This window comes from Theobroma cacao, chromosome 3 (assembly GCF_053813885.1).
Source record: "Theobroma cacao isolate CCN51 chromosome 3, ASM5381388v1, whole genome shotgun sequence".
NCBI lineage: Eukaryota > Viridiplantae > Streptophyta > Magnoliopsida > Malvales > Malvaceae > Theobroma > Theobroma cacao.
The window spans coordinates 43,677,336-43,690,934 of NC_142641.1; the positions used below are offsets into that span (position 1 = coordinate 43,677,336).

General features: G+C 34.9%; 2 protein-coding genes across 2 annotated transcripts; both read left to right on the forward strand.

Annotated features, from left to right (window-relative positions):
* Positions 1-318: 318 nt before the first annotated feature.
* LOC18606363 (cyclin-dependent kinase-like protein) lies at positions 319-2,187 on the forward strand. The gene is made up of 2 exons (XM_007039923.3): positions 319-551; positions 726-2,187. Exons 1-2 carry the CDS (start codon positions 345-347, stop codon positions 2,076-2,078), a joined length of 1,560 nt encoding a protein of 519 aa, XP_007039985.3. The 5' UTR covers positions 319-344; the 3' UTR covers positions 2,079-2,187.
* Positions 2,188-5,620: 3,433 nt separating this feature from the next.
* KEU (Sec1/munc18-like (SM) proteins superfamily) lies at positions 5,621-13,497 on the forward strand. Its single transcript, XM_018117296.2, has 21 exons — positions 5,621-5,867; positions 6,847-6,905; positions 7,031-7,112; positions 7,291-7,369; positions 7,873-7,923; positions 8,027-8,123; positions 8,334-8,366; positions 8,587-8,712; positions 8,785-8,973; positions 9,066-9,149; positions 9,237-9,335; positions 9,598-9,674; positions 10,050-10,146; positions 10,749-10,874; positions 10,954-11,049; positions 11,214-11,333; positions 11,450-11,527; positions 12,592-12,782; positions 12,968-13,058; positions 13,155-13,244; positions 13,331-13,497. The coding sequence occupies exons 1-21, from the start codon at positions 5,795-5,797 to the stop codon at positions 13,382-13,384; spliced, it is 1,992 nt and encodes a 663-aa protein (XP_017972785.2). The 5' UTR covers positions 5,621-5,794; the 3' UTR covers positions 13,385-13,497.
* Positions 13,498-13,599: the final 102 nt, after the last annotated feature.

Consider the following 13,599-nt stretch of genomic DNA (forward strand, 5'->3'; position numbering starts at 1 on the left):
GGGTATTTAATTAAAATAACTTTTGAATCCTATAGAGAGGATAGGGACGCCTTTTGCTGGGTCTTTATTCTTTTCCCATGGTGGTCTCTGTCGTGGCTCAAGGGCCAAGAGAAGAGTTGTGTAAAGGTAGGGATATTCATGCACAAAAATCTAACTCTAAAACAATGCACTGTCCACTTCTACGAGTCTTTGACCGGGCATGGTAATATCCCCTTCACACGTTGTAGAAAGGAAAAAAAAGGTTTTCATTGACCGAAAATGTTTTTCATTCTGCAAACCTCTGATTCATAACCATGATTACAACACGACGAAATAGCAAACCCTTCAGAAAATAAAAGAAAACGATGAAACAGGGTGAAAAAAAAAGAAAAAAGAAAAAAAATCCTACGTATTTGGATCGTGTGTCTCGTGTCAGTAAAAACCAAATAAAAGAGACCAAAATAGGAGATAACCGAAAAAGCATGGCTCCTTCCTCTTCTTCTTCTTGTTCTCCTTCTTCCTCCAAATCTCCTCCTCCTCCTCTCCCTCACCAGTCTCCTTTTTTCACCCCTGTAAGTTCCTTTGCAATTCTGTTTTCCCTGTTTGTTTTGCGAGAAGAAAATGATACCAAAGTAACAAAATGAAAGGAATAAATAATTACTTTTTAATTGGGGTTTTTCCTTTTTGAAGCTTTGGCTGATGAAAATGTTTGTTTCTTTTGCTCTTTTCTTGCTTTGTTTTTACAGATTCAAGAATGTGAAAGAGAGGAACAAGAAGATGCTACCCCGTGTGTAAGCACGGACAAAGGGATGACGCCAAAGCACCTCGCAACACCCCTCCATAACAAAAACATTGGAAAAGCCAACGCCAGGAAACGTCAAGAATCTGGGGGAAATGGCGGCGAAGATGGTTCGGTTTCTTGCAACAAGTGCAGGCCACACTCTAGGGAGAAGATCTCCGTGGTCCCTTTGGACAACAATGGAGTTAACAAGCACTCATTTTCCATGGCAAGTCCTAATGGGATTTTCAAGTCCATTTTCCATTCTTTAACAAGAAAGAGTCCAAAATCTACTGATATGTCTACAGCCAGAGAAGAGCAGTGGAAAATTGCTGTTGCTGAACTGTCAAACAAGCTTATTCAATCTACAAGAAAGAGAGATGAAGCATTGCTGGAAGCTTCAAGGTTGAAATATTCCATGGCTGAGCTTGAGAAGAAGCTTAACAAGCTTGAAGTGTACTGTCATAATCTGAAGTCTGGTCTGGATGAATGTAACAGCAACTCTCCTTACAGAATTGGTAAAGGTCATAATATTCATCAAGTGAAGGATCGAGATGGAGTTATTGGAGCTAATGAACAAGTGATTCAACAATTTTTGGTTTCTGTCTCTGAGGCTAGATCTTCAATCAGGCTTTTAAGTAGATCACTCACCATGCAATTAAGGCACATGGGTAGCAAAGTTTGTGAGAGAATATCTGTCCTTTTACAGCCTTATGATATGAAGATTTCTTACTCGAAGAACCCCAAAACCCTCCTTCTTTACCTTGAAGCTTTGTTGAATAAGGCTTTCTTTGAAGATTTTGAATCAATTGGGTTTCATAAGAATGCAGTGAACCAAATATTGAACCCTATTGATCGTTGTGCAGCCAATTATGGGTCATTCAATGATTTACAAGGTTTAACATGGGAGGAGGTTCTGAATAAGGGGACAAGGCATTTCAGTGAGGAGTTTAGCAAGTTTTGTGACAGGAAAATGAGTGAAATTGTGGCTATGTTGGGTTGGAACAGAGCCTGGCCTGAGCCATTGTTGCAAGCCTTTTTCAGTGCGTCAAAGAGTGTGTGGTTGTTGCACCTTTTGGCCAACTCGGTGCACCCTGGCTTGCCCATCTTCAGGGTGGATAAGGGGGTGAGGTTTGATTCAGTTTACATGGAGGATATGGGTGGAGAAAGAGCCAGAAAATTGATTCCAAGCGTGGCTCGGCTCATGATCACGCCAGGGTTCTATGTCTATGGCAATGTGGTCAAGTGCAAGGTTATTTGCAGGTACTACAACAATATGGACAATAGCTTAATTGATAAGGGTTTAACCCCATCTCCCTAGTGTTTAAACTTAATTGGGTTGAGTTCAAAGTTGAAATCTCTTTTGATTACTTTGCACTTTGTAATATTTTAGTGTTAGTTTATATGTGATAAATGGGTGTTCAAGAGTACTTTTTCAGTTTTTGGGGTAGGGATATATATATATATATATATATTATAATAATATTATATATTATATTTTTTCCCCAGCACAGTTAAGTGCTAGGGGTTCTTGGATTAAAGTAAAGAATTGGCATTTTCTTGTTCTCTTTGTTTTATCTATTTTGAACATTTTTTACCATTTTTCTCCAAGAATTTTTTGGTGGGACTTGGCTATGTGGATAGAATTATCCCAAGAAGACATGAAAGGGAAAGAAGAAAAGTCTGAAAACCAATGTCACATGTGGATTGGATGCTTATCTTGTGAATGACTTTTGGATCTTCTACTGTTGGTTTGTTATTATATGAGCAATTTCTTGTCAAATTCCCTTCTCCCCGTGGGATATAGGTACCGCCAAGTGCCAGCCTTGTGCTCAACAAAATTTTTTAACCTCATATACCATTTAATTTACTCATAATTTTATCGGGATATAAGGTGTTGTTCAAGATATTTTCCAATCCCCAAAACGAAAAGCAAAAGAATTGATTATTAACTATTTCAAGGTGGTGGTATCTTTCTGGGGGCGAAAAAGGGCACCAAATAGAACAGGGTGAAGGATAGGACAAAGAGTTGAGGACCACTCCCCATTTGAAGAACATTGTCTCTATCGACGCAGTGCAAGAGACCAAGAGTTTGATTATTCCCTCGTTTGGACGTATTTCCTCATTTTACTCTTTGGCTGTGACTTGGGGTCTGTCCATACTTCCCATCAGTTTTGAGTTCATATCATAACAGGGTTGAGCTTTGATAGTAATATAATGTTTAGAAACATGCTATTTTTTTGTTAGTTTATTATATGCATGACAAGTGTTAGTGAGTCTTAAATTGATTAATGTGAATGCCTTTGCCTGCTCAGAAGTGTTAGTCTTTTTTGGGTCTACTGTTGCAAGGTTTTGACATCTAAGCTTTTAAATAGTGGTAACATAAGGATTTAGACTAGCATAGAGAATTTGCATGAGTAGATAGAGCTTTAGAGATTCCCCTTGTCCATTTTGCTCTTTGTCTTTCACTCCTTCTTATCTTAGCTACAAATTAAGATTGGGACAATACTCAAGAAGTAGGAGCTGCCAAAAAAAGTGGGCAACGAGAGAAAAAGTCAAATTCAACGTTAGAACTTGTAACATAATGAGAACATGGATAATAAATATTGAATTTATGTTTGATGTATTGAAAGTGTGTAGTTTTTATATGCTATCAGGACATCCAATGATGTCACCTTACTACAAATAAATTTAAAACTTTTGAAAGATTTATAAATAAATATTACTATTTCATAAAAAATAATAAAAACAAATTTTTTATCTCTCTATAACTCCCTCTCACCCAATCTCCCAATCTTCTTCACCTGTTCTTTCTCCCTTAACAACAAGAAATCCAAAACCCTACATTTGTAATTTTGATGTTTAAAAATAATATTTATTTCACTCTTTCTCTTAATCTATTTTTCCTATTCTAATATTTATAATCTCCTATTTGATTAATAAGAGAGAATTTAATTTGAACTCGAGTCTAAACTTGACACCATGATTTCAATATTTATGGTCTCTTGATTTTGATTTTTGAAAATAATGATTTAACTTTGGTTGTGGCCTTTTAGTTTAATTGACTGATATGTCTTGCTGCCTTGTAATTATTGTGAGGAAAAAAGTTAGATGGTTGGGCTTGTATTTTTGTTCAGTCAGTGTGTTTCCCTTGACCAGGGCTCAGTAGATTTTATGTATTGATAAGGATCTGAAGCTTTTTTTAAGAATCAAAAAGCACAGACAAAAACCATTCAATGCATTTTTAATTTGAAAGGCTAAGCATTCAATGAAATCTTACCTGGAGAGTGCTGCCATTACACAAGCAGCAAAAACGCCCTCTCAGAACCCAGACTTTCCTAACCCATGTCCATTAAGTCAAGCTAAGACTTTCCTAAGCTCTTTTACCCTTAAAAGTTACACAATTTTACCAAATTTGTTCATAATGGAAAAATAAAAAGAAGAGAAGAAGATGATGGAGTTGGAGAGGGTAAAAGAAGAGGAGAACAAGAAAAACATTGAGAGGGAGTTGGAGAGACGAAAAAATTATTATTTATGTTTTTTTTTAATTATTAATATTTAATTTTATATGTTTTTTTTTCAGTTTTAATTTTAATTTTTAAAATTTTAAAAAATTTTAATTTTACCTCATTAATGAATGAAGTGATACATTTTGATGACTTGACAATGTATTAAAACTATACAGTATTAGTGCATTAAATATAAATCCATAAATATTTATTTCTTTGAGTTTCTCTTAATTGATTCTTTTACTTCTTTTTTTTTATTTTGTAAAATAAAAATATTAACTAAACGAAAACTTTTTATTTTTCTTTTGTTTTGGACGTTGGCTCTGGAGACCTTTATAGGTCAAAATACTTACAGTAGGAAATGGGCTTCTGCTCCAATGAGGACTTTTTTCTCGGGGCCTTTAGCCAGCTAAAAATATGGGCCCATTTACGGAAGACCAATGTGAGAAGTGGCCCATTAAAAGCATATATAAAAAACTTTACTAATTTTGAAGTTAAACCCAAAAATAAAAAATGAAAAAGGTTGACATTTGTTTAACCTTAGTTTTTTAATCCAGATTCCGCGCCTCCAACTTTATTAGTATAATTATGTATTTAGCCTTGCATAAGTCAAGTCGCCCTTATACAACTTGCATGAACTGTATTAATTAAACAATAGAATGAATAAATTAAATAACATTTTTTTTAATTATTCTCCTTTGGATTATATCTCCATGTATAATGAATTCCCTACCAAGTCAGATATGACCCCAACAATTTTTACTCGGACAAACATTGTTCATCGCCCGACCCAAAACAAATCAGAGACCAACAAAACTTCTTATACAAATATATAATATGGCATGTGACTAAATGACATGAGATTTTAATAGCATAAAATTGGAAGTTTCTATGACAGTTGTAAATCGAAACTTGTTATTGACTAAAACAAAATAAAAGGGTTAAAGCAAAATGAAACACGCATTTTAATCAGAGTAGAAGCCTCTTTTCTTTATATATATATATATATATATATATATATATAATTAATAAGAAAACAACAATAGATCATTTCCAAAGGGGTAAATATCGTAAAACCGAAGAAATCATGAAATTTCCGAACAAGGAAATACAATTACGATCCTATTCATTACGTCAATATGAAATAGATGGAGAGCAAGGTTATAGACGTAATTTTACTCCACGTCGACCAGGGTCCATGACCTTTCCCAGGTCCGAGACGGAAACGGGATGTTCTTTTCGCCGTTTCAACATTTGTCTACAGTCAACACGTCACAGGAAATTGAAAATTACATAAAAGAAAAAAAGAAAGAAAATATTTCTTAACAATAATTTCCCTTTTCCCCTTTTTAATTTTTTTTTCTGAATAATTAACTTCCAATTGAAGAAAGAAAAAGAAAGGGAAAATAACAGCTCCATTTCGTTCCTCCTCTCTTTTTCCCTTTCTATCTGCTTTGATTACTCCACGATCTCTATCTCTCCGGTTCTCCTTTTTACTGGATCGGTTAATCGGAGATTTTGAAAGACGATGTCGTATTCAGATTCCGACTCTTCCTCTGGCGCCGGCGACTACAAGAATTTCAGGCAAATCAGCCGTGAAAGTAACTATTCTCTTCTCTCCTTCTCTCTTTACTTTAAGTTTCTTGTTCAATTTGGATTAAATTTAATTAATATTTCTCTAATCATTTTGATAATGATCTATCTCGTTTGATAATCGTTAGTAATTCTTTGAAGTTAATCGTGAAATTCAACTGAATTTATTCGTGATTAAGTTGTCAGTTAAGTTGATAATATTCTCAACGACTATTTCAGCAACTAACATTTTCAGACTCGACTGAAGTTTATGCTTTTTAGGAAGCCTCTGCTTTTTGATAAGAAATTTATTTCAAAAGGAAGAAGGGAGAAAACGATAAACGTGATCTTTCCATAACTAATCTGCATGACTGATTGTATTTTTTACATTTTTTTTATTTTGATGCACAAAACACGACTGAAAAAATGCGAAATGACCTCGACATTCAACAATGCTAACTGAAAAACCAAAATCAGTGCTATGACTGTGTTTCTGCATTATTTGCATCTTCCTTTTTGTCGATTAGAACTATTGTAAGAATGACATTTCTGATGACTAGAAGAGAAACTTTTTGTACGAGCTATAGTTGATTGTACCGTATAGGACTCTCTCGTTTGCTTTCTGATATGAAATTATCCAAAATAGGTATGAGAAATATGAAGAAAAAGAAGAAGTTAAAAACAGTTGAGAATTGTGCTTATTGTGAAAGTTTAGGGATCTTTTGACTAGTGTAATCAAGGTGTGCAAGGTGCTGGTCAGTAAGAGCACGTCACTGCCCTTAGGCAAGGTGGTTTTAGTAAGGCACACAAGTTTTATACCTAGGGCTTCATCTAGCGTTTACTATACCTTTTTTTTTTTTTGGTTATTTATTAAAACCAAGGTTATCTTCTTATATGGAGTTTGGTTTTATTTTTTATCAATAGCTTGATGTATCTCTCTGGCATGATCTTATTGCTGACTGATTTTGGGTAGTCGAACTGATTAATGATATATATTGGATGTATTAGGATTATTATATGAAATGCTTCGTTCAGAAAAAACGAGGGACTCAAAATCAACTTGGAAGGTATGTTGATCATGTTGTGATTTTATTTTTTGTTATCTATTGGCTGGCATCTGTTCTGTTTGTGCTGTTTATCAGTTGCTAGAAATTCTGTTCTTATTTCTCATGTTGTTCAATCTTCTAAGTAGGTGCTCATCATGGACAAAGTTACAGTTAAGATAATGTCTTACTCTTGTAAGATGGCCGACATCACATCAGAAGGAGTTTCTTGTAAGCTGAGCTTCATATTTTATCTTTTATTTTGTCTACTGTTGCGTAAAAATTGATCTAACAGGGCAGAGAATGAAATAATGAACAAGCTGCACTAGGGACATCATCATCTTAAATTTTGAAGGATCTTTCTTTTTTTCTTTTCTGTAAGTTTTGTGATTTTGGTTTTGTTTTGCAGTGGTAGAAGACATATACAGACGTAGGCAGCCATTGCCATCAATGGATGCTATATACTTTATTCAACCAACCAAAGAGAAGTAATATATTTTCCCTTTAATGAGTTTCACTTATTAAGTTACTCTTTAGCTGTGGAGGTATTTCCCCTTTTGGGCTGGGGTTTTGTGTGGGGATTGCATTGTATTCTTTTTTTTTTTTTTTTATCTTTTGTCGTACTTATTTTGTATTTACAGGAGCATAAAAATCATCCACTTTTCAACAGTTGCAGACACCATGTTGAGCATTTTCCCTTGTTATGCATACATTTATAACTTGTCTACCTATTTGCTAGATGGCCTCAAGTCATCCTTCCAAAATTTGAAATTAACCTCGTTGAAGCCTTATTTTATTCTACTTTTTACTTAAATTCCCATTTAGCGTAGATGTATGCATTAATATATGTTTTTTGCACAAGATGTAGTTCTGTTAATCAGTTTCAAAAGAATCATTAATGTGATATGCATATGCTATAATGTCAGATAATCCTATTTCTCTTGTGGTTTTTCCTCTCACCCTTTATATCTTCACTTATTTACTTTTGCAGTGTTGTTATGTTCTTGTCAGACATGTCTGGAAGGACACCCTTATATAAGAAGTATGTGAAAGACTTTTACTTAGTATGTGTGTGGTTATATCTTCTGAATTCAGAGTACATTGCAGCTTCTGATATGTATATGTTTTTATTTGGTATGTGGAAGGGCATTTGTTTACTTCAGTTCACCTATTTCAAGAGAATTGGTTGCTTATATAAAGAAGGATTCAAGTGTCTTGCCTCGCATAGGTGCATTGAGTGAGGTTAGTTTGCTTGCTGTGGTGCTTTTTTATTATTTGACTTGTGGTGAATTTATTTGTAGATTGGCCATTGTGCTTGAAGCAATCTGCATCCAATAAATTACTCACAATGTTTTCTCTTTTTCTTTTCTATCTGTCCTTTTTTTTTTTTTGATTATTGAATTTTCAGTAGGTGCTGATTTTTTTTTTTTTTTTTGGTGATGGCATATGCAGATGAACTTAGAGTACTTTGCGATAGATGGCCAGGTATATGATTTCATATAACCATTCATGTTTCCTGTCTTGGGAAGAAGATTTGAGTTTTAAGCTAGGTTTCTCATGGCATACGATCAAGCTTATATGTTTCTTTATCTCTATCTAGTTTGAGCTTATATGACAAACTTTGTCTGATTAGTTGTTTTTTCCAATTGATGGTAATGGCTTATCAGCACTGTCATTATGTTCACTTTGATTTTTATCACCACAGGGTTTCATCACTGATAATGGGAAGGCTCTAGAGGACCTTTTCGGTGATGAGGAAAATACTCGCAAAGGTGATGCGTGTTTGAATGTGATGGCCACCCGCGTTGCTACAGTTTTTGCTTCATTAAGGGTATATGCCACGGTTTTTGAATCTTGATTCTTTAATGTATTGAAAAGTTTCTGAGATGTGTTTATTTGTCAGGAGTTTCCTTTGGTGCGCTACCGGGCTGCCAAGTCTCTTGATCCAATGACCATGACTACTTTCCGTGATCTAATTCCCACCAAGCTTGCAGCTGGAATCTGGAATTGTCTTATGAAATATAAATCAATTCCTAACTTCCCTCAGAAGGAAACATGCGAGTTGCTCATTCTCGATAGATCTATAGATCAGGTTTGCATGTTAATGTTGGTTGTAAGCTAATGAAATGTGCATTGCATACTTGTCCAATTTGCTTACGATAAATGGATAATTTACATATATAGATTGCTCCTGTCATACATGAGTGGACTTATGATGCCATGTGCCATGATTTACTGAATATGGAGGGGAACAAATATGTGCATGAGGTATGTTCCGTCATTAGATTATGTGTGTTCTCTTGAATTCACTGCAATTTTTTTTTTTTTTGTATATTAAGCAAATATACTGTATAGGTTCCAAGCAAAACAGGAGGCCCTCCTGAGAAAAAGGAGGTTCTTTTGGAGGAGCATGATCCAATATGGGTGGAGCTTCGCCATGCACATATAGCAGATGTAAGTATGGTGCTTTTATACCTTGTATACACATAAGTAATTCTATGTTGCTCTGACTCTTCATTTCCCTTACCCATGTTGGACTCTTATCAGACATGTCAAATTGGACATGGATATGAGGTCTTGACTGCCAAATATAAGGAAAAAATTCAACAAAATTGAATGCATCTATGTCAGACCCATACCCATGTCCAGTACTCCTGAATCTGAGCAAAATAGCACTTAGTATTGAATGCTAATTGACCCTTGGGTGTATTCTTAGGCTAGTGAGCAGTTGCATGATAAGATGACCAATTTCGTATCAAAGAATAAAGCTGCACAACTTCAACATGGTTCAAGGTTGGTGTAAATGTTGTTTTTACTTTACTTTATTCATGATATGCATGAAAATTCTAGGGAATATACGGTCTTCTCACCTGGCACCTTCTGATTGTTTCATCATTGTTGAAAAAATGAAAAAGTTATTCATCATTTGATCCATTTTGTAGAAAATTGTTTCAACGGATTTTGAAAACTCTATCATATGGTTCTGTGATTCGTTATTTAATTATGGAATTGCCAAGTAGTTACTGATACTGAAATGCAACTGCTGAAAGATTGAGTGAAATATTTTACATATGAGGAAGCTATATATGTTGTGCCTAGTGAATGTATTTGGATTTTTTGCTATGTCGCCAATCCCTTCTCTCACCTTAAAATTCTACATATTTATAGAGATGGCGGTGAACTCTCAACAAGGGAGTTGCAAAAAATGGTTCAAGCTTTGCCACAATACAGTGAACAAATTGACAAGCTCTCCCTTCACGTAGAGGTTAGCTTCTTGTCTGTGTGAAAGCATGAAATTATTTGCCACAGATTTCTACCCTCAACTCTCTGTTGCAAAGAGAAGAAGCTATCTATTTTTGTTATTCTTCTCTATGGTACCAGCCTTTTTTATTCCTTTGAATGATCAGATTCTTTGCCATACTTTCATTTAATTTCTAGATACTACTTTTTGATACTTATGTTTAGCTTTGTAGAACCATTATTACTATTATATTATATTTCCTCAGTCTGATATCCAATTTTCATTAATTCAAAATAAGTGAAGCAAACATTTTAAATGTTTGGATGATTCATGGGAATTTTCTTTTTTTTTTTGTTGTTCAAGCTCTGCATGTTTTACCAGACTGATACTATCTCTTTCTGTTGACATGATTAGACACTTAACTTATAATTTACCTTCTATTCATGTCTAAAAGCAGCCAATATTTGCCTAAATAAGATGGAGGTTAATGTTTCAATCTTCATGTGTAACTAACCAATTTCAGATGTATGAACTATGATATTTGATAACTGAAAGAAATGTACCTGATTATCAAAGATATATTATAGGGTCCATTACTTCATGCAGATTTGGTTTTATAATTGCAGATTGCTGGAAAAATCAACAGAATGATCAGGGATCAAGGGCTTCGAGAGCTTGGGCAACTGCAGCAAGACCTTGTTTTTGGTGATGCAGGAATGAAAGATGTAATTAAATTTTTGACTACAAATGAGGTAAGAAATTTCACTAGTATAAATGGGTATATTCTACTTTGTCAATGTTTCTAAAAACTATAAATACCACTTTTTGCAGGAAGCATCTCGTGAAAATAAGTTGCGCTTGTTAATGATTCTTGCAGCCATTTACCCTGAGAAGTTTGAGGGCGAGAAGGGTCTTAATTTGATGAAGGTTGCTACATTTTATCTCATTTTTTTCTTTCTGTTTCATCCCCTCCCTCCCTTCCTCCCTTCCTACTCCTACAGGATTACAACACTGTTCTGTTCCTTTAGGGATTTGAGTTCAAGCAGATTTCTAATTATGTTTCTCCAAACTGATGCTTTAATTTCTTTCAGTTAGCAAAATTACCACCTGACGATATGAATGCTGTGAATAATATGAGATTGCTTGCGCCATCATCAGATGCCAAAAAAAGTTCAGCAGGGGCTTTTTCTTTGAAGTTTGATATTCATAAGGTAAATATTTTTCTAGTTCAAAATCTGCTTATGATGGTTGATCTGGTGTTGCTATTTGCTAATAAACATGGGTTCTTTTTCTTCTTTCTCTGTTCCTTTGCTCATGAATCTGCCAGAAGAAGCGTGCAGCTAGGAAAGATCGTAGTGGTGAGCAAGAAACCTGGCAATTATCACGCTTTTACCCTATAATAGAGGTATGTTTAGACTTAGGTTCGTTCTTTAGGGACCATTTCATTTTATATTGGTGACTGGCATAATATCTGCCCTTTAGAATAACTTAGATGTTATATCTTGTTTTGAACAATTAATGATGTACTATCATTTGATATTTTTGGGGAAGTTCATGTTTTGGAGGCATTGGTGGGAAAACTATCATTTTTTATGTATGCTGGTTTTTGTTTATGAGAATGATCCAACCTTCTTTTTGTATTTAGTTTTATACCAAGTCCAAACCTCCAAAATATTACATAAGAACTAATAGTACATCTCAACTCAACTCAATTAGGTTCTGATTCCAAGTTTTTTTTTTTAAGAGGTCTATTATTTTTCATGTATTTCCAAATCTTTAAGCAGTTTTCTTATCTCCTTCTCGGCCCATTAGAGAGTTGACTAAATTCTCCATTTAGTTGTAAGTTACTAAGTTACTGCCTTAGGATTTTAAAAATTTCTCAGCTTCAACTTAAGAGAATGAGATCTCTGAGTCACTCTTTGTTGATGGCATCTGGTTTTTAACACACAAATCATTGAGCTGATTTCGAAGTGATTCAGGTTTGCATTAGCTTATAGTTAGTATTATATTGTTAAGGAGAAAGTTTGAGTTTTCAATTAAATATATGTGATAAAATGCAATTATAAGCCAGGGTAGCTGTGCCATAATCTTTTTCTAAGTCCTGTATTGTTTTTAAATATGACCATGATGTTGGATACTTGAGAAGATACAACAGTACTACATGGAATTTCAAACCAATTTAATATTGCTCTTTTTTTTCCTTATCCTTCAACTTTTTGGGTCTTATAGGGAGGAAAATGAAGCATAGGATTCACTCTTATTGTGAGAAGGATTTTATGTTAATTCATTGGTAATAACTAAGCTTCACTGAGTGATTATTATTGCAATTGTCTTGTCATATAGTTACTCCTACATCTTGCAACAACTTATTCAAGAGGTAAAAAGATAGTATTGCAACTTTGCATCTATCATTATAAGAGTTCCTGGCAGAATGGATGGCTAATACATGTTAATTGTTTTCCATTTTAGGAGCTTGTTGAAAAACTTAGCAAAGGAGAACTATCAAAGGATGATTATCCTTGCATGAATGATCCTAGTCCGACTTTCCATGGCACGTCTCAAGCTGCATCTATACATGAAGCTCCAGTTGCTCATTCCATGAGATCGAGGAGGACACCAACGTGGGCTCGGCCTCGGGGCTCAGACGATGGGTATTCAAGGTCCTGACCATATACCTAGCAATTACCTTTATATTCATTCTCCTCGCGTGCTGTATCAATCAACCGTGATGTATGACTGTTGTAATCCATCAATTCCATTGTCAGAACTGGCATGCATTATCCTAGTGCTTTGTTATCCTTTATGCTATTTCAATTTTAATGTTTGTTTTCCCACTTTATCTCAGTGATTCGGTACTAAAACATGCGTCCAGTGATTTTAAGAAGATGGGCAAACGCATTTTTGTGTTTATTGTAGGTGGAGCTACAAGATCTGAGGTATGAAAATTTTATGATCTCTGTCTCCAAGACCATGAGGTTATGATGATTGCCATTTCTGATACTTTGATCTCCCGAAATGTTCTTCATGTACAGCTAAGAGTGTGTCACAAGCTTACTGGAAAGTTGAACAGGGAAGTTGTGTTAGGCTCAACAAGTCTAGATGATCCTCCACAGTTTATCACAGTATTAATTTTTCCAATACCTATGATTTTCTCTTTCAACTTTACAGAATTCTTGGAAAGCTAACTTGGTATTGCCATGATCTGCAGAAACTGAAGCTGCTGACAGCACATGAACTCTCCTTGGATGATCTGCAGATATAAACCGGGGGGGGGTGGGGTTAGGAAGCTCCATCCTGATTTGTAAACATAGATATGTCATTTTATTAATACCCATTTTTTGACATTCAATGGAAAATGTCTGCCTCTTGATTGTAGTGGCTATGCCCTTTGTGATCAGCGTCACAATTTTTTCGTGGCTCTTCTTTCTGGTTGTGTATCGTAACTGATGCGGCGGAAGCCACCAAAATTCACGTGTA

Excerpts from the sequence above, each read along its gene's own strand:
- KEU (XM_018117296.2), top strand. The coding sequence starts at position 5,795 with ATGTCGTATTCAGATTCCGACTCTTCCTCTGGCGCCGGCGACTACAAG. Across the intron at positions 11,528-12,591 it reads GCTTTTACCCTATAATAGAG|GAGCTTGTTGAAAAACTTAG; the intron begins GTATGTTTAGAC and ends TTTCCATTTTAG. Across the intron at positions 12,783-12,967 it reads TCAGACGATGGGTATTCAAG|TGATTCGGTACTAAAACATG; the intron begins GTCCTGACCATA and ends ACTTTATCTCAG.
- LOC18606363 (XM_007039923.3), top strand. The coding sequence starts at position 345 with ATGAAACAGGGTGAAAAAAAAAGAAAAAAGAAAAAAAATCCTACGTAT. Across the intron at positions 552-725 it reads AGTCTCCTTTTTTCACCCCT|ATTCAAGAATGTGAAAGAGA; the intron begins GTAAGTTCCTTT and ends TTGTTTTTACAG.